We start from the raw sequence: 27,568 nt of genomic DNA on the forward strand, positions 1-27,568 counted from the left end.
CCTGCTTGCTACGTCACTCGTCAGTCGCTACTTGTCCTCTTCTCGTCACCGCGGTCTTCGTCCTGACAGAGCACGAGAGACGGAGTGTGTACGCCGCGTACACAGATATAAATGTGAATAGAGAAGTCATAGATACGCTACATACTCTCACTAGAGGGTCGGCGGAGTTGCGCCGAAGAGCGAGCGACCGAAGGAGGGAGAGAGAGTGCGTGCGTGTGCTGAGAAAGAGTAAGAAGCCTTAGCGCGCGTCGCCTCTCTCGCGAAGAGACACCCAGAAGAAGGTGGCCGAGGACAAGAGCGTTGAGCGCCGAGCCAGAGAGGCAGGGAGGCGAGTATCTCTGCGCGGACTGCACCGGCGAACACGAGAAAGGCGGCGATAGAGGACAGACGGATAGGCTGCAAAAGGGAAAAGGGAGCCACGGATTCGCGCCGGAAACGTACATCACGAGTCCGAAGAAAAGTAGCGAAGCATATACACACGGCTAGATAGGGAGGTAATATACCGAGCGAACCAAGAGAGAGAGTGTGTGAGCGAGATAGAAGGATAAAGAGAGAGAGAGAGAGGAACGCGCACTCTCTCCGTGGATATCGTTGGATAGGAGACCGCCGCCACCGCTACCACACGCTGTTACTGCTGCTGTTGCCGCTGCTGCCGTTGTTGTTGCTGCTGCTGCTGCTGCTATTGCTACTGTTCGACGTGAACGACCAGTCGCCAACATGACGCAGCTACTTCCCATAAGGTTCCAGGAACATCTGCAGGTAAGCGAGCCTCCGGCCAAGTACGTGCGTCCCGGTCGAATCATCGTAAAATGACTTCGACGGATGCCCGACAATCGGATTCTTCAGTCTCCTCTTTCACTTACATTTACTCAGTTTTTCCTACATCGTGTCCCAGTGCTACCGTGGGGCGAGGAAATGAGAGAGAGAGAGAGAGAGAGAGAGAGACAGACAGACAGACAGACAGACAGAATGCGTGCGAGCTTGCGTGCATACGCAAGGAGAGAGAGAGAGAGAGAGAGAGAGAGACAGACAGACAGACAGACAGACAGAATGCGTGCGAGCTTGCGTGCATACGCAAGGAGAGAGAGAGAGAGAGAGAGAAATGAAGAGAGAGAGAGAGAGAGAGCGACAGTGAGAGCGGATAGAGGTAGAAAGACGGAGACAAAAGAATAATTTGACAGTTAAATGCCATTTGCGAAGACTTCGGGCATCACTCGGACACGCTTCGATGGACGGGCAGACACTTAAGCCCTACGCTCGGTCGGAATTTTGGCGTCCTAGAGGAAACAGGATCTCGAGAGGGAGAGAGAAAGAGAGGAAATCGATTCTCTTATACATGCCGACGAGAGCCACGTCTGCTGGCTCCGGGTCGCCGCCGCCGCCGCCGCCGCCGCCGCCGCTGCCGCCACAGTCACACACTCTCGCATAGATTCAAGCTTACACGCATGCAATATACGCCCCTCGCTTCATTCTTCGAGATTACGAGAAACACGACGTACGGTGTCATACCGTCTAATGCACATTTTTAAAATTTCATTTTTACATAGTCTTGTTTCGGTCGTACACCAAGCAATTTATTCTTCTCCCTTTATACGGTTCAATGATGTTTCAGCATTGGTATTTGGCAAGTGTCAATGGCCAAGGATAAAATGCTTGGCCATGATTAAAGTCATACGACAATTTCCTTTCATTGCTTAAGTTGCAATAAACTGACTTCTCTGGCCCTTTATGGACTCTTGTATAATAAACAAGTCAAGAGCAAAAGATCTTTAAGCTCTAGAAATCATCCACAATTATTTAGAAATCGTTTTTAATATTGGTTGTGATTTTACAATGATTTGGCAATCCTTAATTAATTGCAAGTTGGGTATTCTTTTGTTTTATTGTAATACCTTATTTTACATATATATTTGTACATTGTATTCTGCTTATGATAAACAATTATATTTGTATAAAGAATTCCTTTAATTTACATTTCATAGAAAACTTGTATGCTAACTTATATAAGTTTTTTCTAAGTTCATATTTTAAAATTTTATATTCAAAATTTAATACAAATAGTTTGAAACGAATTTATGTTTCTTAACTTTTTTTCTCATTAAAACACAATATTTTATTCGCTCAACTTCTATTACATATTTGCAAATTTAGCGAACTGACTATATCTAAGTATGGGTTAATGTTACTATGATTTACGTATGTCTGGACATTTGGTGAATTGCTCGACGTATACAAATAGGTAATGTCCAATATATTCATTCATAAGGTCAATACTCTATTAGCTTAATTCAAGTTTTTTTATTTCATGAAAAATTTCACTCTGAAATACAATTTAATTTCCAAGTTCAAGATTTCCAATTAAAACAAGAGCTATTTATTTTTTAACTAAGAGTACTCAATACTATTCTTTCTCTCTGTTTAAAATAGCTTACTGCAGTAGGAATCAATGCCAACAATGTCAGCTTCAACACAGTCACCATGGAGTCAGACAAGTTCATCTGCGTCCGTGAAAAGGTGGGTGATACGGCACAGGTGGCTATCATTGATATGAATGATACTGCTAACCCTATCAGAAGGCCCATCTCAGCTGATTCAGCAATCATGAATCCAGCCAGTAAAGTCATTGCTTTAAAAGGTAAAACTATCCTGACTATTCAAATTTAGAATAACGAAAATTAACAAATACATATGCTAGCTTACAAATTAAAGCATTTTACATGTTCTGCCATTTATAAATCCAAAGATGACCTATCTTTACTTTATTTACTTTACTTTATTACTATCGGAAGAATAAAAAAAATTTACATTTAGTGCAACGCAAAATTAGGTATTAAATACTATTGTAAGTATTTAAAGTAAAAAATTAGTTATACAATTACTAAGATGCTCGATGATACAGTTTTTATAATTAGTTATTTTAATCCAAATCATTATTGTAATAATAAAAGTTATGAATTTACATTTTACAATGACATCAAATTAAGGAATTAATTTCACATAAATTGATGTAAATGATAAATAAATATAATTTGAGGTAAAAACAATATTTTAATACTCTCAATTTAATTAAAGCAAATATTCAATAAATATGTACCAAATAAATATAACACTTAATATTTAATGATTATAAATAGAAAAAAAATACAATCTAAATTCCAATATTTATACAATTATATAAATGAGTTTTCAAGACATTGAAAATTAAAAACTAATTAATTGCCTTTAAAAATGGATGATTGTTTATAAAAAATGTTTTACTTTTATGATAAATAATGAATCAATTGTAATATCCCAAATATGATAATATATTATCCAAAGTATAATGCTAAAGGATGTAGATGCTTTATTAAAAAAAAAAAAAACCTACATTAAAATACTTGTAGATGAATTTATTATATATATTTTAATTAATTTATTATAAGAATGAATTGTTATTAATATATATTAATTTTATTCACATTTAAACACAATACCTTGAGTATTTTATCTGTAAAATATTAAATTGTATAAAGAGAAATTATAAAATTATTATTTATTTATATACGTTTGTATATAACATCTATTAAATAATACTTTTAATGAAAAATAATATTTTTGATATTGAAAAATAAGTATATTTATAAAATAATCTGTCTGATAATGTTCTTCGTCTAATCTGTAATTAATATTCTAGAATTTAATTTGCGTAAATAAACAAATTTTGCCTCGTTGTAAATACAAGAAATTAATATCTATTCTTTTGATAAATAAATATAATTATCTAATTATGTAAGTGCATGTTATTTCAATAGCAATTTGTGTATTTGATAAATCTTTAAACAGGTCAAGATCTTTTTATAGAATATTTACAATGGATTGCAAATATCATTGGTTAACAATGCATATAAATAAATTAAAAGTTTTCTGTTGTATTTTACCAGTAAATTTTAATAATAATGAAATTATAAATTATACAACTTTTCTTCAATCTTGTACATATTTGTATTATAATTGCTTTTTATCAATTGAATTTGTTAACGTCAAGATATTTGAATTATAATATTTATCTCTTACTCCGTCTTGCAATAGTTAATAGATTTATGTATTTATTAATTGCATAAAATTACAGATATTCGCAAATGTATTATTCACAGCTTAAATACATTTATTAACGTTTATTTTTGAATAATAATAAATATCTTTACCTTCGAATAATTAAATATTATTCGAAGGTATGATGAAATAAAAAGAAGTCAACAGCTTACAAAAATAGCTCTTAATAAAAATTTGAAGTGAAGTCATTTTATAAGATCATTTTTAACGAAAATTCTTTTAAAAATAGAAGATTGAAGTTCTCTTCGTCCATTGTCTTAAGCCTTAATACAATTTTATACACGAATGATCTTTAAAGTCCTTGACAAAAATAAAAAACTAAAATCGACACTTGCTCATCCAGCCCAGAAAACGCTGCAAATCTTCAACATTGAAATGAAATCGAAGATGAAGGCGCATGCGATGTCGGAAGACGTGGTGTTCTGGAAGTGGATATCTCTGAATACTCTGGCACTTGTGACGGAGACGTCGGTGTATCACTGGTCGATGGCCGGCGACTCGCAGCCTAGCAAAGCTTTTGAGCGCCACGCCTCGCTCTCCGGTTGCCAGATTATAAACTACCGTACGGACGCCAAGCAAACGTGGCTCCTCCTCATCGGCATATCGGCTCACAACAACCGCGTCGTCGGTGCAATGCAGCTCTATTCGGTCGATCGCAAATGTTCCCAGCCGATCGAAGGTCATGCCGCCTCCTTTGCCCAATTCAAAATGGAGAGCAATCCCGACCCTAGTAATCTATTTTGCTTTGCCGTAAGGACTGTCCAGAGCGCAATGCTCCATATTATTGAGGTAGGACAGCCGCCTACCAAAAATCAACCTTTCCCCAAAAAAGCAGTGGACGTATTTTTTCCGCCCGAGGCAGGTAGCGACTTCCCCGTCGCTATGCAGGTAAGACTTCGTTATTATTGTAAATAGAGCCCCGTCATGAATAATAAGAGACCCCGAGTGTTTGCGTGTAATTTAATTTGGTTTATTGCCGTTGAATGAAGTAATGTTGAGACAACTATTCACAATTTGAGGAGATAAAAGTGGTATAAAAAGCAAAATGCCCGCAGCGCATCGATTTATCGATGTCCCATAAATACTCGGAGCTCTGTATATTATTACGTTATGTCTAAAATAAAAACATGGGACAAACTTTATATCTATCGAAGTTATTCAAATGTTTCTCCTCGTATTTCATTACGATAATTTTTTATTCTATGACTCTTTTAGATTAGCCAAATTACTCTTATTATTTTTAAAGCTTAGGATCTGTTTTACCATGTACATTTCCCAAATAATAATTTACTTACAATATTAAAATAATTTCAAATCATTCAAATAATTTTTAATGGATATAATTTGTTGTTGAATTTTCATATACTTCATATTGATTAATAATTTACATTAAGAAAAAAAAAAATTTTTTTTTATCGTTTTATATCAAATGTCATTCACTCATTTTGTGAAGCTGTATCAACTCTTTTTATCTAAAAGTGTCAATTGATAAGACACTTCATTTCTGTTCGCATACTTTATTTTTTTAAATTGACTAGGGCATACTACGTGTAATTTGTTATTTTTGTATCGCTAATACTAAATTCAAGAATATTTTATATTTACAATAACTGCACTTATTAACATTCTGTCCTTATACCATTAGTTTAAAGCGAATTAGAGTATTAAATGCAATAGAGATAATATACTATCTAGAAAATAATACATAATTAGTAAATGTTCTTGATAAATTTAGTAGATAATTTTAAATTGAATAATTTCAACTATATACTTTAGAGTTTTAAGTATTTTAAATTAATTTTTAAGATTAGTGAAAAAGCTTGGACATTATTTATTTCATAATAAATATTAATATTAATAAATTTCATAAGAATTACTAATGCGACAGTGTAATAATGTATTAGTTAAGTAGTACGAAGCTTTGTAATGTACAGGACAACAAAAGCTAAGCAATTAAATTTGCTTATCCATTGAAACGAACACGCATACGCTCCAATATTTTGCCGAAAAGAATAAATCAAATTATTTTTTCGTTTTCACAGGTCAGCTCAAAATATGACGTCATCTACCTGATTACCAAATACGGTTACATTCACATGTATGACATCGAGTCAGCGACGTGTATCTTTATGAATCGCATATCTAGCGAAACAATTTTCGTGACTGCGCCCCACGAGTCCTCGGGTGGCATAATCGGTGTTAATCGCAAGGGTCAGGTTTTATCGGTATCCGTAGATGAGGAGAACATCATACCCTACATAAATGGGGTACTGCAGAATCCGGAGCTCGCGCTGCGTATGGCAGTGCGAAACAATTTATCGGGCGCCGAGGATCTTTTTGTGCGCAAGTTTAACATGCTATTTCAGAATGGGCAGTACGCGGAGGCAGCTAAGGTCGCTGCTAACGCGCCCAAAGGTATTATTGTGTGTTATTCAATATATTATTATTCAAATATTATTATTCAATACATTTTTGCTCAAGCAGCTTAGTACGAACATGTAATTCGAATTATAGCAAATTATTTCAATATTTACTTCAACTATAAGAAATACCATTGTGTAAAATCTTATTGCAATACACGCTAATGTTAAAACAATGGCGCTTAAAAGTTTCTTGATAAAAAAAAATATATATATATATATATATATATATATATATATATATATATATTGAATTTAACTATTATTTTCTTTAAATCGTAATTTTATTATTTGTTTTAAAAACTTTTTATAATTAAATATATAATTATAGATATATCATTCAATATTCCTGTATATTATATTTTAATTTTTAACACGGAATAAAATAGTTGTAAATGTTTATTCTTTTAACTTTCCACGAAGTTTGCATTAAATATTTTAACTAATAATATTTTAATAAATAATACATTATTATAATAGTGTGTAAGAAAAAAGTATTTATTGTTATATTTCTAGATATTACAAAATCACTCGCATCACGTTTTAAAAGAAATGATTAAAGATGAAAATTGATAATTAATAGTTGAGAAAAATCGTATACAACTTAAGATTAAGTTACAATAGCATTTACAATAAAAAGATAATTTAATAGTTTTGTTTATGCTTTAAAAAGAAGTTAAGGGGCAAGCAGTTTTAATTAAGTTATTTCTATGATCATTTCAGGTATTCTGCGAACTCCTGGCACGATTCAAAAATTTCAACAAGTGCCGACTACACAGGGTCAAACGTCACCTCTCCTACAATATTTTGGTATTCTCCTTGATCAGGGTCAGTTAAACAAGTACGAATCTCTGGAGCTCTGCAGGCCAGTGCTCGTACAGGGACGTAAGCAGCTACTCGAAAAGTGGCTGAAAGAAGATAAGCTTGAATGCAGCGAAGAGCTCGGCGATCTCGTCAAACAGGTTGATCCGACTCTCGCACTAAGTGTCTATTTGCGGGCCAACGTTCCCAATAAGGTGATACAGTGCTTTGCCGAGACCGGACAGTTTCAGAAGATCGTTCTCTATGCAAAAAAAGTGTCTTATACGCCAGATTACATATTTTTATTGCGCAATGTTATGCGCATTAATCCGGATCAGGGTGTGCTATTTGCACAGATGCTTGTACAAGATGACGAGCCACTTGCCGACATCAATCAAATCGTCGACATTTTCATGGAGCAGAATATGGTGCAGCAATGCACAGCGTTCTTGCTCGACGCATTAAAGAACAATAGACCTAGTGAAGGAGCTTTACAAACAAGATTACTCGAAATGAACCTCATGTCAGCGCCTCAGGTAAAATACTTGTAAATGTATTGATAAATATTATAATTAGTATTATAATAAATATAATTTGTATTTCAAAATCCATTTATTCACGTACTTCCTTGAATATTGAGTTTTTATATTGTCGCGTATAAATTATCGTACAGTTGACTTATATGTTACGTTTAGTTCAATTTCTTTTATTAGTATTATCTTCCCATTGATATTTTGAGTATTATATTTTTTATTTTATTTTACTGACGGCTTTTAAATGATATACTTTCTAATTAACAAGCACATTGAAATTTTTTCATTATTTTGTCCTAAAAACTTATATAATTTTAAAGATACTTTCATATATATTAAATGAAAATGCATATTATTCATAAATGAACATTTAGTGTTCTTCTAATAAAATTAAAATTTACATTTTAATAAATATTTATATTTTTAGTTCCATGTTTATTTGAAAATTATGTCATTAAGAAATTTTTTGATTGATTTGTAATGAAAAAGTAAATAGAATGACATTGAGTATATGGTTTATCTTTTAATTTTAATAAAATTAAATGAAATACTATGTTTAATTAAATAATTAAGATAAAAGTAATGTATTTGTGTAGAGGCATTAAATATAAGCTATTATAATATAAGCTTTCACTACCTGATAAAAGTATGAAATATTAAAAATTTTAAGTTATATTTAAATATTCGATTATTTTATCTAATATAATATATTATTTTAGCTAAATAAAAATATGTAGTTTTAATATAATTATGATAGCACTGGTCAATATATATTTACACCGACATTGTTTAAGTTATTTAAAAATAATCTCGATTGCTTAATTATGAAAGAATCTAGCATTCTTGCTTTTGGAAACAGATTATCTAGATAGTAACAGACATATAAAACCGATACATCCGTTGATTTCACAATATGAACATTTTAATTTTCAAAAAAGAATTTTTTCATTTGCTAAAAAATTCATTGTCTAAAACAATTAATGTCGAATAAAATCAAAATTTTATGTAAATATGAAAAGAAGATAATCGTTGTCTTTCAGTAATCAATAAATGAGAAATTATTTTTAATTCCAGGTCGCTGATGCCATCCTGGGCAATCAAATGTTCACCCACTATGACCGAGCCCACGTCGCCCAGCTGTGCGAAAAAGCTGGATTATTACAACGCGCTCTTGAGCATTACACTGATCTCTATGACATTAAGCGAGCGGTTGTTCACACGCATTTACTAGCGCCCGATTGGCTCGTCGGTTTCTTTGGGACCCTTTCTGTCGAAGACTCGCTAGAGTGCCTCAAGGCCATGCTCACGGCCAATATGCGTCAGAATCTCCAGATTTGTGTACAAATTGCAACTAAATATCATGAGCAACTGACAACCAAGGCCTTGATCGATCTCTTCGAGAGTTTCAAATCGTACGAAGGCCTCTTCTACTTTCTTGGGTCGATAGTAAACTTCAGCCAGGACCAAGAGGTGCATTTTAAGTATATCCAAGCGGCCTGCAAGACTGGACAAATTAAAGAAGTTGAACGCATATGCCGAGAAAGCAACTGTTATAATCCTGAGCGTGTAAAGAACTTCCTAAAGGAAGCCAAATTGTCGGATCAGTTACCGCTCATAATTGTCTGTGATCGCTTCGATTTCGTTCACGACCTCGTGCTTTATCTTTACCGCAACAATCTTCAGAAATACATTGAGATCTATGTCCAGAAAGTGAACCCTTCGCGACTGCCAGTCGTCATCGGTGGTCTGCTCGACGTTGATTGCTCCGAGGACATTATCAAAAATCTGATCCTCGTAGTGCGTGGCCAATTCTCGACCGATGAGCTCGTCGAGGAGGTGGAGAAACGCAATCGCCTAAAACTCCTATTGCCTTGGCTAGAATCGCGCGTGCACGAGGGCTGTGTCGAGCCAGCGACCCACAACGCCCTTGCCAAGATCTATATCGACAGCAACAATAATCCCGAACGCTTTCTCAAAGAGAATCAGTTTTATGACAGCCGTGTTGTCGGCAAATACTGTGAAAAGCGTGATCCTCATTTGGCATGCATCGCTTACGAGCGGGGGCAATGCGACCGTGAGCTAATTAGCGTCTGTAATGAGAACAGTTTGTTTAAAAGTGAAGCTAGATATTTGGTACGTAGACGCGATCCGGACTTATGGGCCGAGGTGCTACATGAGAACAACCCATACAAGAGACCACTCATCGATCAAGTTGTACAGACAGCCCTCTCCGAGACACAAGATCCCGAAGATATTTCAGTCACTGTCAAGGCCTTTATGACAGCTGATCTACCCAATGAGCTCATCGAGCTCTTGGAAAAAATCGTATTGGATAGCAGTGTCTTCAGCGATCATCGTAATCTGCAGAATCTCCTTATTCTGACTGCCATTAAAGCTGATCGTACTCGAGTTATGGAATACATTAATCGTTTAGATAACTACGATGCACCTGACATCGCTAACATTGCCATTAATAACGAATTGTACGAGGAGGCTTTTGCGATCTTCAAGAAATTTGATGTTAATACCTCGGCTATTCAGGTACTCATAGAGCAGGTTAACAATTTGGACAGAGCTTATGAATTTGCAGAGAGATGCAACGAACCTGCTGTTTGGTCTCAATTGGGTATGTGTTTAATATTCATTCTCTTCTTCATTCAACATATTTTATTGGTAATATAATTGAAATTTATTGATATTTTTATACTCGCACAAAGCTCTCAATAACTAAATTTTTTTATTCATAATGCTTAGTGTTCAAATTTTCAAACTTTAATGCAAACTACCGTTTCTTCTACTTTTCATATATCTCAAGTTATATATCTTTATCGAATGCAGAGCAAAATACTTGAACATATATAAAAAATAACTTTATAATTAATAAAGTCTAAAAATTACATCTTAAAAATTCTCAAATGTTTGTGTATATATATATACATACATACATACATACATACATATATAGCATCTATTAAATTATTACTTTTTGGACAAAATTAAAATTATCAATTGACTATCAAGAGAGTTTCTGTAAAAAAAAAAAAAAAATTAAGAGTTTTTGAAAGAGTTTTGTATAAACAAAATATAAAATAAAATATTTCTATTGAAAGAACTAACGTGTAAGAAATAATATATATTTATCATCATCGATCTATTTCACAAATTGGGAGACACTTTCAAAAAAAAATTTAGTCCAATTAAATCAATGAGTCTGAAATATTATTAGTAGACTGGTAAAAAATTTTTTTTGTACCAGCCGAAAATAAATAAGTAAAGACTTTTATAAATTCCCAATACAAAAAGATAAATAAATGAATAATCAAATTAAAATACTTGTATTTTATGACAATAGCCCGAGCCCAACTGCAGCAGGGGATGGTGAAGGAGGCGATCGACAGCTTCATCAAGGCCGATGACCCCTCGGCCTACGTGGACGTCGTTGAGACGGCCCATCGTACTTCCCACTGGGAGGATCTCGTTCGCTACCTGCAAATGGCCCGAAAGAAAGCTCGCGAATCCTTCATTGAATCCGAGCTCATATATGCGTACGCGTGTACGAATCGACTAGCCGACCTCGAGGAGTTCATCTCTGGACCAAATCATGCGGACATTCAGAAAATCGGTGATCGTTGTTTCGACGACAAGATGTACGAAGCCGCGAAGCTTCTCTACAACAATGTGTCGAACTTTGCGCGACTTGCCATCACCCTCGTTCACCTCAAGGAGTTTCAGGGCGCGGTGGACAGTGCGCGAAAGGCCAATTCGACGCGCACCTGGAAAGAAGTTTGCTTTGCATGTGTCGATAGCGGTGAATTTAGACTCGCCCAGATGTGTGGATTGCACATCGTCGTGCACGCCGATGAACTCGAGGACCTTATCAACTACTACCAGGACAGAGGTCACTTCGAGGAGCTAATTAATCTTTTAGAAGCAGCCCTAGGACTTGAGAGGGCACACATGGGAATGTTCACCGAGTTAGCTATATTGTACAGCAAATACAAACCCCAGAGGATGAGGGAACATCTTGAACTCTTTTGGTCACGTGTCAATATTCCAAAGGTAAATCGATCGTTTATATTTCGTTACTGCTCGATCCTTTTCTGCGTCATACGTTTAGTTTTCTAAAGCAAGTGCCATTTTTTGTAACAAATGTATTAATACTTGCATTTCTCCTTGTAATTAATACTCATAAATTTAATAATATTTTATATTCTTGCAGAAGAAAGAATCTTTTGCTTAAAGCCCAAGATATGATTCAAGTTTCATTTTTCACTTATGGAAAAATAAAACTGGAAACTTCTAAACAATGTAAATATGAGATCGACATCGATAGATTGCGTACAGTCGGTACATTCTGATAAAATATAGTTTAAATATTATTCTTATATTACACGTTATTCAGTTATATAATTTTTTTGAGAAATATTTTATTCGTTATTAATTGCAACTATGTAAGTATAAGTCAGTTTCATTGATAGATAAAACATAGTGTTGAATATAGTTTTAGAAAACAATAAGTACGAGCTTTGATATAAATAATAATATTAAGAATGGATCCGGGGATTGGAATTATGTTCCACACTCTGATGACATTTGCACACACAGGTGCTACGTGCAGCTGAATCGGCTCATCTGTGGGCTGAGCTTGTCTTCCTGTACGACAAATATGAGGAGTACGATAACGCGGTTCTCGCGATGATGCAACATCCGACGGAAGCATGGCGCGAGGGCCATTTCAAGGACGTCATCACCAAGGTAGCAAACGTCGAGCTTTACTACAAGGCCATTCAGTTTTACGTGGAGTACAAGCCCCTATTGCTGAACGACATATTGCTGGTGTTGGCGCCGCGCATGGACCACACGAGGTCCGTTGCCTATTTCACCCGCACGAATTATCTGCAGCTGGTCAAGCCATACTTGAGGTCAGTGCAGGCGCTCAACAACAAGGCCATCAACGAGGCTCTCAACGGACTACTTATCGACGAGGAGGACTACCAGGGCTTACGAACCTCGATCGACGCTTTTGACAACTTCGATAACATTGCGCTGGCGCAACAGTTAGAGAAGCACGAGCTCATTGAATTCAGGAGAATCGCCGCCTATCTCTACAAAGGCAACAATAGGTGGAAACAATCGGTTGAACTTTGTAAAAAGGACAGGCTCTTTAGGTTAGTTGTCTTTTTATTTTATCATTACATACTTAATACCCCTGTGATTTATAATATTACAAAGATTTTATTTTTCCCAAAGCACCTTTTAATTTATCTTTTTTACTTTTTATTACATTACATTTGCTACATTTAAAATAGACTAATAAATTACCTTAAACATGTTTAAAACGATCTTTTGTAGTTAAAAGAGTAAAAAAATTGAAAGCCATATTTTATTAATTATTCTGTTGCTTTGAATGTGTAGAGATGCGATGGAATATGCAGCTGAATCCCGTAATCATGAAGTAGCCGAAGAATTATTAGAATGGTTTCTTAAAAGAGGGTCCAAGGACTGTTTTGCCGCATGTTTGTTTCATTGCTATGATTTACTTCATCCCGATGTTATTTTGGAACTTGCGTGGAGACATCAAATTATGCACTTTGCAATGCCTTATCTTATTCAAGTATCTCGCGAATATATAGCCAAGGTAATCAATTGCGTTGATGTTATTTCACTTTTTCGCACAATCAATCAATATTTTAAAAACTGTATTTAATCTGTCTATTGTTTCTACGTATATTATTCGCAGGTTGATAAATTAGAAGAAGCAGAAAGTCGACGTATCGAGGAGACCGACCATCAGGAGCATAAATCCATGATTATGCGTAAGTAGAATATAATTATTCGTGTTTTTTATTTTTTAAATAGTGAAGATAAATAAAATATCAAGCAAGGAAATTCGAAGAAAACTTAAGTTTAACATTGCTTATATGGAGTATGAATGAAACGATAGTTGACTTGTTATTTAACATAATAAAAAAATGTAATGAATGGATAGTAATTTTTTCTTGCATATATTATAATTCTTACTGTATGTGTATTGTACGTCGATTTGAAATAGTATTGAAAAGCATATTAAATAATTATAGACGAAATTAGATTTTAATAAAATTCTAAATTTATCGGTTAATTGTCATACTCGTTTTTTTCTTTTGTAAATTTCATATAAAATTCTAGTAGTATATGTATAATACTAAATATGTAATGCATGAAATTTAGCTAGCGTAATGCAATGGTACGCCAAGGCCTCGCGTTATAGCCTAAGTTAATAAAATTAAATATCACAGCCGAGCCACAACTGATGTTGACTGCCGGACCCGGCATGATGGCACCAGGATACGCGCCCCAAGCCGTGTACGGGGCGCCCGCCCAAAGCGTCTACGTGCCACCGGCGGCGGCCGCAGCTTATCAGACCTACGGCATGTGAGACACCACACCGCCTCTCTACAGCGCCATGTAAGAGCAGTCGAATCCGCAGTAGCACCGTTTACCACGAGACCACCATGACTTTTCTATTCAAACAGTCGTGGAGAAAACAGAATTCATAAAATAGGAAAAGCGGGGAGAGGGATATAAAGATTATGATAAAGGTTAACAAAAGAGATATGTACTGCGCCGTTGTAGCTCATGTAGGACATAATATTTAGCGCTGAATAATGTATGCAGAGAAGAAAGATGTTATGACGGTCATTTGTTGACGGATGTCTTTACGCTTAGATTCTTCTTATTGTTAATATGACGGTAGAAAATAATAACTGAAACGAGATATGGTTAAGAATGGATTAAAAGAGAGAATAATGGCAACTCGATTCATTGTACCAAATAATGATTATATTGCAAATTTGTAGATAAAAATGAAAACGGTTGAAAAAAAAAACAACTCTTGACGACGCTTAACAATTGTGCAATGGACAGTTAAGCCGAGAGAGTGAGAAGTAATATCTGTAAGTAATGTTCTAATGCGTTATAATATTCTGTCAAATTGATTCGTGAAATTTATTAAGATAAATTTTTTCGGTATTATTGCCCACTAAGGATGTGCAAAAGTGCAAGACGCAAAACAAACAAAAAATCATCTATTGTATAAAAGAATGTAATCAATTATGCGTAGTTCCGCTTTGCAAGACTGTTCTCTCATAAGAGTGAATTTGCTAAGCTCGACCTCCTATATACAAAAAAATACTCTGTGTCATCTCTTGTGTAACGGTCCCGTTTACGGTGACAACACTTGTTACGAGATAACTTGTAACGTATAGTCTCGTCTGAGTTATAATAATAATAATAATTATTATTATATTATTATTATTATTATTATATTATTATTATTATCGTTCTTTTTCAACGGCCTTGTCGATTTTTAAATTATTTATATGAAAAATATAAATCGATGACCGTAAACTCGCGCATCGCTTATGTTTAGTCACAGCTACGAATAAAAGCATTCATTAACGATTGCTTTTAAATGAAACAGTCCCTTGCTTTTTTCTATTTTTTAATTATAATTAAACTTATTTTTTTTTTTCGACCTTTCACAAAGAAAATTTTGTACGTCCGTTTTTGTAAGGTCGTCCTTGTACACATGTAATAATATTCTCTTTGCGCCTGTTTTTTTGCCTTAAATAAAAACATCGATATATTGCCAGTATATTTGTGTATGAGAGAGTATATAATCACATTTTATGCAAGGAGACTTTTAAATAAATCATAATATACATACACAATCGGTAACATACCTAAATGAATACGACACGCATTATATGTGTTATAATAATACAAGTTTATTTGGCACCTTAGTGCAATGGAAAAAAAATTTAGTCCATAAGTCAAAGACTAAAGAAATGAGAAAAAAGAGTAAATATATTATTAATTACAGACATTCCCCTTATCGAAAAAAAAAAAAAAATATAAAAGTTATACTAAATAATAAGGAAGTTAAAACAATGAAAATTTATGAGCTACGGGACTACGCGAATGAATTGTATTAGTTTTCTTCCTGTTACAAAGGAGACAGCTGCTGTTTTAAAATCGTTCGCTCCGTTAGTTGTTGTATCAATATCATGATTATTTGAATATATATTATGAATTATTATTATAATAATTATTATCGCGTCGTATGTTGGAAATAATAAAGAACAATATAATGAGTAAACGAGAGAGAGAGAGAGAGAGAGAGAGAACGATAGAACGATAGAACGTGTGGGGAAAATAATACAAAAAAGGAGCAAAAACGATTAATAATTATATTATAAATACATTATGTTATTATACATTATACTGGTACTTGATATAACATGTAATTAGTAGATATGCATAATATAATGGTATGAACATGAATCGTATTAACGAAATATGAAGGATGAATAAAGGAATGTGAACAAATATTAAAATGACTCGGATATATATGTTAATTGGACTGAGAAAACAAATAGAATTAAATAACATGGAAAGCATTTCGTTGTTTTTGCTCTAGAGTGTGTAATGGGTGTGCTGAATGCTATATATATATATATACATAGTGTGAAATAAAATCAAAGCCTGTTTCATGAAATTAATGCAGTTTTTCCACTAAAGGTCAGGTATTTGAAAATTTTTAAATTTCTTTACAGAACGCTCGGTTGGACGTATGCACAATTCCTTTCCAAATACATCAAAATACACATTATGTTCTAAATGTATACGGAAAATACACGATGCTTTAGGTATTACTGCAACATTAAAAAAGAAATATTATAATTTTTATAAGAAGTAAGAAAATTTGATTATCTTACCTCGGATTACATTATCTTTGCCCAATACTTTAAATGTATTTTTTGTATCTTGTATAATAATCCCTTCAATTCCAATAGTACTTGGACACTTCGATTTTACAATAGTTATTATAGCACCATGAAAATCAGCTTTGATTAAACGATGATTAATACTTTCCCAATGAGAATGGGTAAAGTTCATAGGAAGACTTGTAAAATTCTTTATACCAAGCATATGATGCATATAACCGAGCCATAAGGAATTTAACGGCACCATTTGTTTATATTGTATATAAGTTTTGGTTTGATTTAGATACAGACGAATACATTTCCTCATAGCCATTAATGATGACTTTTCAGGTTTATTAGTAACTTTCCCCTTGCGTTTTGTAAGTGGGAATAACTGTAATATAATTATAATTTCATTTTTATGCTAATGGTTTTTTATTTAAATTTATTTACCTTCCGTAATTCCTCGTCAATATCTTTGACATCAGAAGAAGGTAATATATTTTTTAAAAAATTAACGAGATAGTCCTCTCGTTGCTTATAAGTGGTGAACCAATTACTAATTGTTACCGGTAGTGGTAAACATATGTTATCTGTAAAGTAATTTGCAAATCATTTATTTAACAACTATAATTGTAATACAAGAGTAATTAATATTGTCGTAAGTATGCTGGGAATTGTGTAATACAATAAACTGAAAAATTCAAATATACCAAAGAGAATGAATTACTAATTTTGAATAAATATAAGTGTACCAAAATAAGTCTAATTTATGAATATCTTCACTTCTTAATCGTTTATGTTTCCAATTATAGGATTAAAAAAACAGAAGATTCTTAGTAATATCTGTTCATTTAAAAGTTAAATGAATCTTTTAAGTTCAAAGCCATGTTTATTACATTATTATGCATTACTACTTTTAATACAGTTTACCAACTCCATCATTGCATTCAAACGTTATATTGTTAACGCTTGTTAACTCTATATTTTTACTATTTATTGTCATTGCAATATTTATTACTCGATAATATAAAAACAATATGAATATAAACATTTTTACCGTTAGAATTTTCCATGCTGAAAAACGGCCTACGTGCTTTTCATTTAACTATTTCTAACCTTAATGCTTAGCTGCGAGATATTTATTAAAGTCCAAACAAACCAAACCATTGAACCACTGGGCTTTGTTGACACTCTTGACCAATCCTGACTGATCCTGACCAATCCTCATTATTTCGTAAATGAATAAATGTTTTGTTGCATTTAAATGCGACGAAATTATCGTTTACGATAAAGTTGTACCTAGTAAAATAACACGTTGATGTTGTTGCATTTTTAACACCGCAATGCGATGAACATGATCTTTCATTTTAAATTTATTAATGGAAAAATACAGATTGATTAATATAATGAGAAAGTAGAGGAAAAATGCCGACAAATAATGAATCCAAGATTAGTAGTGGCGCACACGTTGAAATGTCAGTCGGTACTCCATTTATCTTATTTGTAGTGTAAAATAAATCGATCGATATTAAATTATGCATACGCGAACAAATCTATGTTCTAGGAAAAATCGTTAGATCGCCGAATTTTCATAACCTTGCAAATAAGATTTGCAATCAATACAAAAAATAACTTTAGCATAATGATCAATAACATTCATAAACAGATGTGTTGTAAGTTGCCTAAGAGTCGAATGTATGATACGCGTAAGTAGCAAATATACGAGAAATCCCGATATATGAAGCAATGATCCAACTGTTCAACGCTACCGGCCGTCACTTCATCCGGTGGCCGCGTAACATCGAACGTGTAAAATTGTATTGACCATCCAAGGTGTTGTTATACGGCCTGGCATCAGTGAGAAGAATTCCGGTTGATCGGCGGCATCTTGGGTAGAGTGCATTGAAAATTCTTCGTCTACGGGGCGGCAAACGTGTCACAAGCCCAAAAGGCGCGAGGAGGGAGTTTCGTCTATCGCGCGCCCGAGAAATACAAACGCCGCGCGCGATTGTCCATACAACACCACACAGGCAAAGAGACATAATCACGCACGTCCGCCTGTCAGTCCGTCGACGGTCGACGCATGCGCGCCGTTCAGTTGCTCGCGTTCCTCTATCATGTCAACAATCGACTTGTTTCTCCTGCTACTGTCGTTGCCGCAGGTCAAATACACCGTGTCCTTGTAAAAAGCAGCCCCGAGTGACAGAAGCTCGAGGCACTAAGTGGTCGTGAGAGACTCCCGGTGGGTCATCGCTCGACCAAAGCGTTTCTTGCACGTACGTATGCTGCGAGAGAGGAGGGAGTATACGAGGCAGTCGAGCTCGGCTTGCTCGAAGCGCGGTTGAGGAGGAGGAGGAGGTGGTGGCGGCGGCGACGACGACGACAACGACAACGACAACGACAACGACAACGACAGCAGCGGTTAACGCCTTTGTTGATGCCAAGGTGCGCGAGGCGCCGAAGACGACGCGACGAAGTCAAGAGTAGTAAAGGGTGAACGCACGGACAGCAGCCGGATTATCACTCGCGGGGGCGACTGCGGACGATAGCTCGCGAATAATAGTGGGACTGGAGCAGTGAGAGCGCCGACGGCGAAACGGAAACAAACATGGCGGCGAATCTCGAGGAGCAGCAGTGCTTGCGCGAGTGCACCGAGTACATGCAGCGTTCCAATATCATGCCGGTCATGAAGGATTGCTTCGTCCAGCTCTGCGTCGACCAGCCTGAGAATCCCGTTTCCTTCCTCAGGGAGTACTTCCAGAGGCTCGAGAGGGTAAGACAGCCAAGCGCGTTAGGGCGCTTTTTTTCTCATCATTTTTTCATCGGTGAGCTTGCGACTTTGTGGTCTCTCGTTCGCGCAGCCTTGGCCACGTTAACGGGCTTTTCTACAACAACGAGGACGGCGTAGAGAACGAGGATGTCGCGGCACGAACGCTGGATTCCGCGTGGATTCGCGAACTCGTCGGGGGAGTTACTCGCCTCTATTCCTCTTGTTGATACGGTCGGCCGTGGAATGCGCCCAACCGATGGCACAATGAAAGAGCCGATGCCATCGAGTGCCATCGAGTGCCACCTAAACAGATGTTGTTACGACTTTCCAGTCACACCCCCCACCCCCACGTTGTTCTCATCCCTTTGAAATCGAAAACCCTCATCGAGCAGTACTTATGATTCGTGTATTTTTTATGCTGCTTAGGCGACGGCCCGATGTGGCTTCAAGGCTGTTTTATAGACAATTGTAAAGACCATGTTAAGCTACTAATTCATTTATTACCAGTGATATTTCAAATTTTTCCTCGCCTCTAATATTTTGCCGTTCCTCTAACAAATGACATAATCTATAATTTAATTGCGCATCATGTTTTCGATGCGCACTCACCCGCCCACACGCATAAGCACAAGCACACGCACACGCTCACGCTACGCTCAAAAGCTCGAAATTAATATTATAGAATACAAGTTTTGAGTTATTAGCATTATTTTTTATAACTGCAAGAGGACGGATATTCCATTGTTCTGTGCGCTAAAATAAACGTGACATCTTTTTTAATTTAAATTTAAAGTTTGAAATTTAATCTAAAGTTAAAGTAAATTAAAATTCTTTTTCCGTTTTCCGTCAAAGATACCTTTTTCCCGTTACTTTTCTAAAGAATTACTGATTGTGCTGAAATTTTTTTTTCATTTTTTTTTCTTCTATTATTACATTTTTTTCGAAATTCTCAAAAACGTTACTAATGAAAGATTAAAATTTTTTTTACCCCTCTAGTCTGTCAATAAAATATGTTATCTTTGCCAGTTGCTGTTTTACCGATTGAATTATAAGTACAACATTGTAATTAACCAAGCTATTATTAATTTAATTAATATTAATTAGCAACCATTATTCGCTTTATTTCAGCAAATCTGACAATTATTTGTAAAATTTTTCATTACCAAATTTTATGAAATATTAATAGTGAAAAAATGAGGAGACCCGAACAATTACAAAATAATATCCATAAATTTTACAACGATTAGCTTTCGACAATATTAAATTTAATTTTCATATATATTAATATACACACATACGTATTCACATATTACGACACTATTTATTATGTTGATATCGGTTAAACAGTGCGGCTTCAAATCTTTTATAATCCCTTAAAATGTCATAAAAGAGCTCCTAGTTCCAATATTATTTTATATTTTATTTATTAAAAGACAGTTTTATTAAAAATTCTTTTCAAATTTTAGCATTATAATAATTAATTCTGTGAAAAGAAACATTTTTAAAAGAAATATTTCATCATCGCACCATGTATTTAATTATAATATATGTATTAGTAAAGTTAATTACTAAATTAAATGTATATAAGGTATATAATGTACACTAAAAATACTTTATTAGCAAATTATATGTGCATGTGTATGCATTAATGTTTAATTAATGTTTTAATTAATGTTTAATTAATGCATAATCATGTAGAATATATATTGTATATAAATAACGAAAGATTTGTAAGATAAGTTTTTTCTTTTTATTATTATTACGTTATTTAATTTTATTTCTAATATCATTATTTATTAGACAACCATTCTAATGAAAAAGACTAATGGTAATGTGGCAAGTATAAATGGAATATGGAAATTACGACCGATCGACTATTATCAACGTCAATTGTTGATTATTTTGGTAAAAAAAAAATATATATATATTAAGACATATTAAATAATCATTGATATACTAACAATACTAAAAAAAGAAGAAAAAAGTAATTTCTTTAAACCATTGGATCTGGCTTTTTAAAGGAAAATCATTTTAGAGGTGAACTATTTAAATTTTGCATTGTAGATAATAAAACTCTACTAAAAAATATAGGCTATTTTCATTGATTTATGAAAATATTAATGTAGATAAAGCAAAATTAAAAATTAAAATTAAACAGCTGGTGAAGGGCAGTTAATATGTGCGAATGATTAAGAGGCCACATCGACGTTATGTAATGTATGAGATAAGTGACAACCAATAATACCAAATTACTAACAGAAATTTCGTATATATATATATATGTTTCGTTCATACAAATACAATTGCAAATGTGACTATTTAGATAAGCACTTAACTAATTAAGCAATTTCAATATGTGAAATAATATCAAGGATTTCCTATACTATATACTTTATATACTAGAGAAAGTTCATATTCGTGATTAGATCTTACATACATATTTACATTACAAATTGTCAACATGTCAAAAATGTTATCTAATTTATAAATGCATTCTTCGATTAATATTGTTTTGATTTTAATTTCTGACTATCGTTATTTTATTTTACATTTGAAATACTTACAAGGTCAATTTTAAATATATATATTTTTATATTACCAATGATTATAAAACAAAATTTATCGCCAGTTGTTGAAGAAGTTACCATTATCAATACCAAATAAAGCTCAATAAAATAAAATTTAATTATTGAACCATTAATTCCGTTTTATTGAACTATTAATTTTATGCAAATCAGTTATAAAGATACAAATCACTCAACTGTAAATTTCTGCTTTTAGGTTCCTTAAATTTCAGAGAATAAATTTTTTAATTTGTATTTTATTACTATTTTCGAAATTAATAAGAATTATTTGATGTAGAATTATTTATGTAAAAATAAAATATTTTTAATCTTAAAAATGGATACCGCGTTTAGAAAAGATTATCAATTTACGTATATTTGATAACTATCAAGGATAACTGTAAATAATTAAACAATATTATGAATATAGATTTAAACATTTAAAAGCAATGTTGATTCATTGCTATGGACATTCAACGACAATGAACCATTTAAAATGAAAAAAGATTGTAATTATGATGTAAAATTACAACGAGAGAGACCGAAAAAAATAATTTCAAAATATATATTATAAATATTAAGATATTCCGATCAAGTTTAAAAGAAGCAAATGTATATCTGAAAAAGTTGCACGCGATATTACAAGGATAACAACATTTACCATTATCCTTCCACCTTTTGGTATTCTATTTTTACACGTTACTAGAGTAAAATACGCTTTAAACGTATTTTATCAGATACTTTATTATATCTATCACCAAAATCTTCGATTAAATTTATTTCCTATACTTAAAAGTTTTTAAAAGCGTTACACGCAAGCTCCTAAATTTAACAAGAAAGAGACGGAGGAAGAAGATTTTTGCTACAAGCATTTGAAATTATCATGTCAATTTGACTGCTTTGATTAGTAATTACTTTTGTCAAACTAAAACACATCGTTAACGTTCCTTTGCCACACCACTGATTCGTTCGTTCAGCAATAATAATAATAGTTGTAATAAAAAAAAAAAAAAAAAAAAAAAAAAGTAAAAAAAAGATAAAACCTAAGAAAAAGCTCATTGACTGCATGTGTGACGTCAAGACTCCGTTCTGTAACGTCACGTAGGCAGATGATAGACAGTGACGTCGTGATGCGTTGCGGTGAGTTCATATCGCGTTGAACAATTTCAAGATAAACGTACAAGCTACATTTCAAGGCTGTCATGATATATCAATTCCTGCGCTCATCTCACTCATACATACGTTCGGAAATTCACTTGAATTAATCTGCGTCATATAATTTTTAATCTGTGCTTAAACAGAATAGTTGCTTAATTAAAGATAAATATTATTTGTATTTTTAAAGATTACTTTGTAATGTTCGTTTCATTCATGTGTGGAAAGACTATTCATTTTCTAGTGACTGTAAAGATAATTTCTCTATTTTTGATTTATTTTATTTGGTACAGCATAGACAAATGATCTTATGCGTGATAATGTTGTAATTGAAACAGAAATATTTTTGTTACAGAAACACTAAATGTTAATAATTGAATTTTTCAATACAATAGATCTGGTAGAACTACTACTTTGCCATTTACTTCAATTTTTTCGTCTCATTTTTATGAAATTTTCATGTGAATGAAATTCTATTCTGTTATAAGTTTACGAATATTTTTCAGTTATTAAATTGTTTCAATGATCAAGTGTTTTATTTAGTTGACAGCTACGTATATATATATATATATATATATATATATATATTTTTACAAATTATATGTATATGTAAAGGGTATATATAAATATGGTGAAAACTATAATATAGAAATAAATAAAGCCAATAAAAAAATTCATCAGCTTAGTTAAATCTGCTGGAGAAATGGATGAATTTATAATTAGGGCAAATGCAAATGCTAAGTCTCTCCTCTATATCAAATAATAATATAAACGTAATGCTAAATTGCTTTAACATTTTGAAAAACATTAAGGGGTGGTTTATTTAGAAATAATAGCGGAATATTGAGTAACATAATACATTCTGTATAGTTTAAGATGATTCAATAATAATAAATTGTAAATTGTAAAATAAATTAAAATTATGTTAATATATATCAGCAGCAATCGTGATCGAAGATCTTTTGTAACGGATGGAAGATTAAAATGAAAATAGAACGTAATTTTATTATAAATTTTGTTTTTAAAAATATTTTCTTGTAAGCATCTGCATGGGTAATTAGCTTGAATTAAATAGAATCATTAATATTGAATTAATAATTTTTTTTTTCAACTCACCATACATTTGGCATTTACAGTATTTTACAATCCATTGAATTAAAATTAATGAGAAAATGCATTTTAATTTTCACGATTACGGACACGCATATCGATGAGAATGGTGTAATAATGAACTCAACTCTCTTCTTATTCCTAAATGAAATTTAATAAATGTTTCTTCACCTTGCTTATTGGAAATATATCACATTAAGTAATATTTACTCAATATAAATATTTAACCCAAATTTGATAAGGATTAATTATTTGGTAAGAATATTATTTTAATATATGATTTTATTTGTTCATTGTGTATTTGATGAGAATGAAACAGAAACGTAAGCAAAAATCTCTTAAAATATTTATAATATTTCTTATATTGTAAGATTTGCATAATTTTATAAAATTTTACATAATATAAATTATACATAAGTTAATTTTCTTATTAATTATTTTAATAGAGTATTTTGTATATATCTGATAATGAACAACACGAAACAACAAAATTAATATTAATGGAGAATATCAGATTTTTTTATGTTTATTTTATTATTTTATTAAGCTTATGAAGAAAATGAAAATATTTGATATATAAAATAAAATTGAAAATTGGAGTTATCAATTCATATATATGAAATATAAAAAAAAAAAAAAACTGTTAGATATCGACGTATAGTAATGATGATAACAACAATATAAATATAAATTTCGTTATAATAAATTGCTTAATATTACTCTATAATTTTTTTATTTATAAATATTTTTTAAATTTCGATTATCTATTTATAACTTGGTCGTATGTATTAATTCCCTTTAAGTGATTAAAATTATTATTTATCTAATTATTCATAGTTTTAATTGGGGTGATTTCCCAGAAAACTATCTTAATGCAATCCAATACATCATAATGATTATTAGTTTTTTTTTTTTTTTTATTTGGAATTAATTTCATTCTGTTTATTATTTCTTTAATATTTGTTAAATATGTATATTCTATTTCTGAATTATTATGAAGCGACAATAGATTGTAACATGGAAATGCCCAAAGAAAGTGTCTAATATAAAATTAATAATGTGGACTTGATTGCCTTGATCGAAAGCTTTGACGATATTAAGCGATGGTACAATAATTTCTATAATAAACTCATTGCAAAAGCGTCTATGCTCACGTATAGAAGGGAAAAAAATTATAAATATCAGAGGCTAGAGTTATATTAAAAAATAATTTAAAAAAAAATGCGATATTAGAAATTTAAAAAATATCTGGCATTCGGAATGCGTCGATAGAGAAGTTAAATACACTATAAGCGGTGGTTGAAGGAGTCGCACTGTGAAATTATTACATTACATTATAGTTATATGCCGTTAATTTACATTGCACCTGGAAACTTGTAAAATGTTTTGGATATTTATGTCGATCCATCTTAGCTATAAGCATTCCAAAATTACGTCAACACATGGAATTCGTAAGACTGCAGCTCTCAGACTAGAGTTCTCATAAATTGCGACATCTTGACCAAACTTAAGTAACTCGCCACATTTAATAGCTATAATAGGCCCTTTATATAATTGTCGTTACTTATTTGGCCATAATATTCAATGCAATTCTATTATTTATTCTATTATAAGTATTTTCAAATTTTCAAAGATATTTAAGATAGTAGTTGTATTACATGAAAAGTACGATATTATTATTGCCATAGGCATTCAATTATTTAATTTTTTTTTAATCCAGTGTACACGATATTATATCAAATAATTCCTACGGAGAGCTTGATATTTTTACTGAACATTCCGTTAAGTTCTAGAACTTCCAGGCAAACGCTCATTTATAAACGGGACATAAACAACCTGACGTCCTCCCTCTTTCAAAATTGGCTCAATGAACGGAATTAACATGGAATTCATTTTTTGTACCCGAGTGACTCTCGGCTGCACGAAAGCAATTAATTCGGGCATGACGTCGACATAACGAAAGATTTTTCTGTGCCGGCTGTTCTTCCTCGTGAAAAGTACTAGAACACGCAAAGCTGTTGCACACAATATTCGTAATCGTAGGTGGCCAGTCGAAATCTAAAATCTGAGAACCGCACGCAATCATTCGGAGTTCAAGGCTAAGTTCTCGCGTGGTACCGACACCTCGAGGTACTTGGGAGTACACGTGGAGGTCCGCGTCACACGTAACTCATTGGAATTGTAAATTACGTGGGTCGTTCGTAAGAGAGGCGCTTAGGAAAATTGATTTAATAGCCGGTTCCGTGCACGGCAAAACGAATCCTTGTTACATGCTGCCTACGTCAAGCGCCGAGACGATTTAATTTTAGAGTAAATTTACGCTAATAACGAACCGGAAATAAGAGGGATCGAAGCTCTGCTATTTTGAAGACTTTAAGGAAGGTGTGACATTCGGCCGATTGGCCACGCATCGATTACAGACTCAGTGACTACAGACATCACAGGAATCAAGTAAATGTGTACGTGAAAGGTATTGTCCATACGTGTGCGCATACACGAGCGTGTGAAAATATTCGTGAAAAAAATATATATTTCGGATACAATGTTTTTTGCCATTGAATTACTTTTTCAGGCGAATGTTTACATTTTCTATAAAAGAATAAATCGTTTCGATCAAAATATGTAAATATTGAAGCGCAATAAGCAATGAACGTAACTTTGTTTTTACAAAACAACTTTGTCTATAAAATATAAATCTCTTTCTTTCTAAACTATCGACACCCATAATACTTAAAGTCTTATTTACTCGAAATAAAAGAGTCCTATATTTCTTAATTATATTCTTTGGCCACTTATGCAAATGTCATAATTCGATGATATTTTATGATGTTTAATTTTTCACGATTAAAGTACAATTCATTATTATGCTGAGTATCATAATAAAGGCGCATTTGTAAATAGCATTTAAACTTTATAAATTTACATTATCAATAAGACTGTGCGACGTTGTTTTACCGTCGTATTCTGTATAATTTTGATTGAATATACTTAGTATTTGCATGAATAATAAACGCAAACATAAGCATATTGTATTCTGTCGATTTAATCTATAAACAGAAGAACAACCACAGCAGCATTGACACTTCGATTACTTAAAAATCTTGTGGAAAATCAAGTGTAAAAAATTATTATAAAATTTTTATATTTTTATATTTATTAAATAATGAAAAATAAAATGAGTTATGTATGTTAAATATATTTCATATCATATATATTTCATATCATATATATTTCATATATAATTCAATTAGTCTATAATAATGTTTGGGACATAATGTTCATTTTAATTTTTAAAGCACCTTCGCAATAGTTATTTTAATGGAGAATAAAAATTTTATTAATTAAAAATATCAATAATTCATTAAATTGATAA

The 27,568-nt window shown here is 32.7% G+C and overlaps 3 protein-coding genes across 3 annotated transcripts in view; 2 read left to right on the plus strand and 1 right to left on the minus strand.

Annotated features, from left to right (window-relative positions):
• The first annotated feature begins 549 nt into the window (after positions 1 to 549).
• Positions 550 to 14,886, plus strand: Chc (clathrin heavy chain). The gene is made up of 11 exons (XM_011499233.1): positions 550 to 759; positions 2,428 to 2,635; positions 4,436 to 4,980; positions 6,135 to 6,507; positions 7,236 to 7,849; positions 8,921 to 10,472; positions 11,199 to 11,905; positions 12,452 to 13,014; positions 13,262 to 13,484; positions 13,587 to 13,662; positions 14,125 to 14,886. Exons 1-11 carry the CDS (start codon positions 718 to 720, stop codon positions 14,262 to 14,264), a joined length of 5,043 nt encoding a protein of 1,680 aa, XP_011497535.1. The 5' UTR covers positions 550 to 717; the 3' UTR covers positions 14,265 to 14,886.
• A 1,138-nt stretch (positions 14,887 to 16,024) lies between these two features.
• On the minus strand, positions 16,025 to 17,928 carry Pop4 (ribonuclease P/MRP subunit POP4). The gene is made up of 4 exons (XM_011499236.1): positions 17,654 to 17,928; positions 17,047 to 17,186; positions 16,606 to 16,987; positions 16,025 to 16,542 (listed from the first exon to the last, which is right to left on the minus strand). Exons 1-4 carry the CDS (start codon positions 17,667 to 17,669, stop codon positions 16,403 to 16,405), a joined length of 678 nt encoding a protein of 225 aa, XP_011497538.1. The 5' UTR covers positions 17,670 to 17,928; the 3' UTR covers positions 16,025 to 16,402.
• Positions 17,929 to 18,993: 1,065 nt separating this feature from the next.
• Positions 18,994 to 27,568, plus strand: part of Pka-R1 (protein kinase, cAMP-dependent, regulatory subunit type 1) — a 46,119-nt gene continuing 37,544 nt past the window's right edge. Inside the window, exon 1 of the mRNA XM_011499234.1 lies at positions 18,994 to 19,369. Coding sequence (XP_011497536.1) covers positions 19,205 to 19,369 — 165 coding nt within the window. The 5' untranslated portion in view covers positions 18,994 to 19,204. The remainder of the gene's footprint in view (positions 19,370 to 27,568) is intronic.

Source organism: Ceratosolen solmsi, unplaced genomic scaffold, assembly GCF_000503995.2.
Source record: "Ceratosolen solmsi marchali unplaced genomic scaffold, CerSol_1.0 scaffold2, whole genome shotgun sequence".
Taxonomy (NCBI): Eukaryota; Metazoa; Arthropoda; class Insecta; order Hymenoptera; family Agaonidae; genus Ceratosolen; species Ceratosolen solmsi.

Bases quoted from the DNA above. Each gene is read 5' to 3' on its own strand.
- Chc (XM_011499233.1), top strand. From the start codon at position 718: ATGACGCAGCTACTTCCCATAAGGTTCCAGGAACATCTGCAG. The intron at 6,508-7,235 runs GTATTATTGTGT...TGATCATTTCAG, and splicing joins CGCTGCTAACGCGCCCAAAG to GTATTCTGCGAACTCCTGGC. The intron at 13,485-13,586 runs GTAATCAATTGC...TATTATTCGCAG, and splicing joins CTCGCGAATATATAGCCAAG to GTTGATAAATTAGAAGAAGC.
- Pop4 (XM_011499236.1), bottom strand. The intron at 16,988-17,046 runs GTAAATAAATTT...ATTATATTACAG, and splicing joins TTGACGAGGAATTACGGAAG to TTATTCCCACTTACAAAACG. The intron at 16,543-16,605 runs GTAAGATAATCA...TTAATGTTGCAG, and splicing joins CAAAGATAATGTAATCCGAG to TAATACCTAAAGCATCGTGT.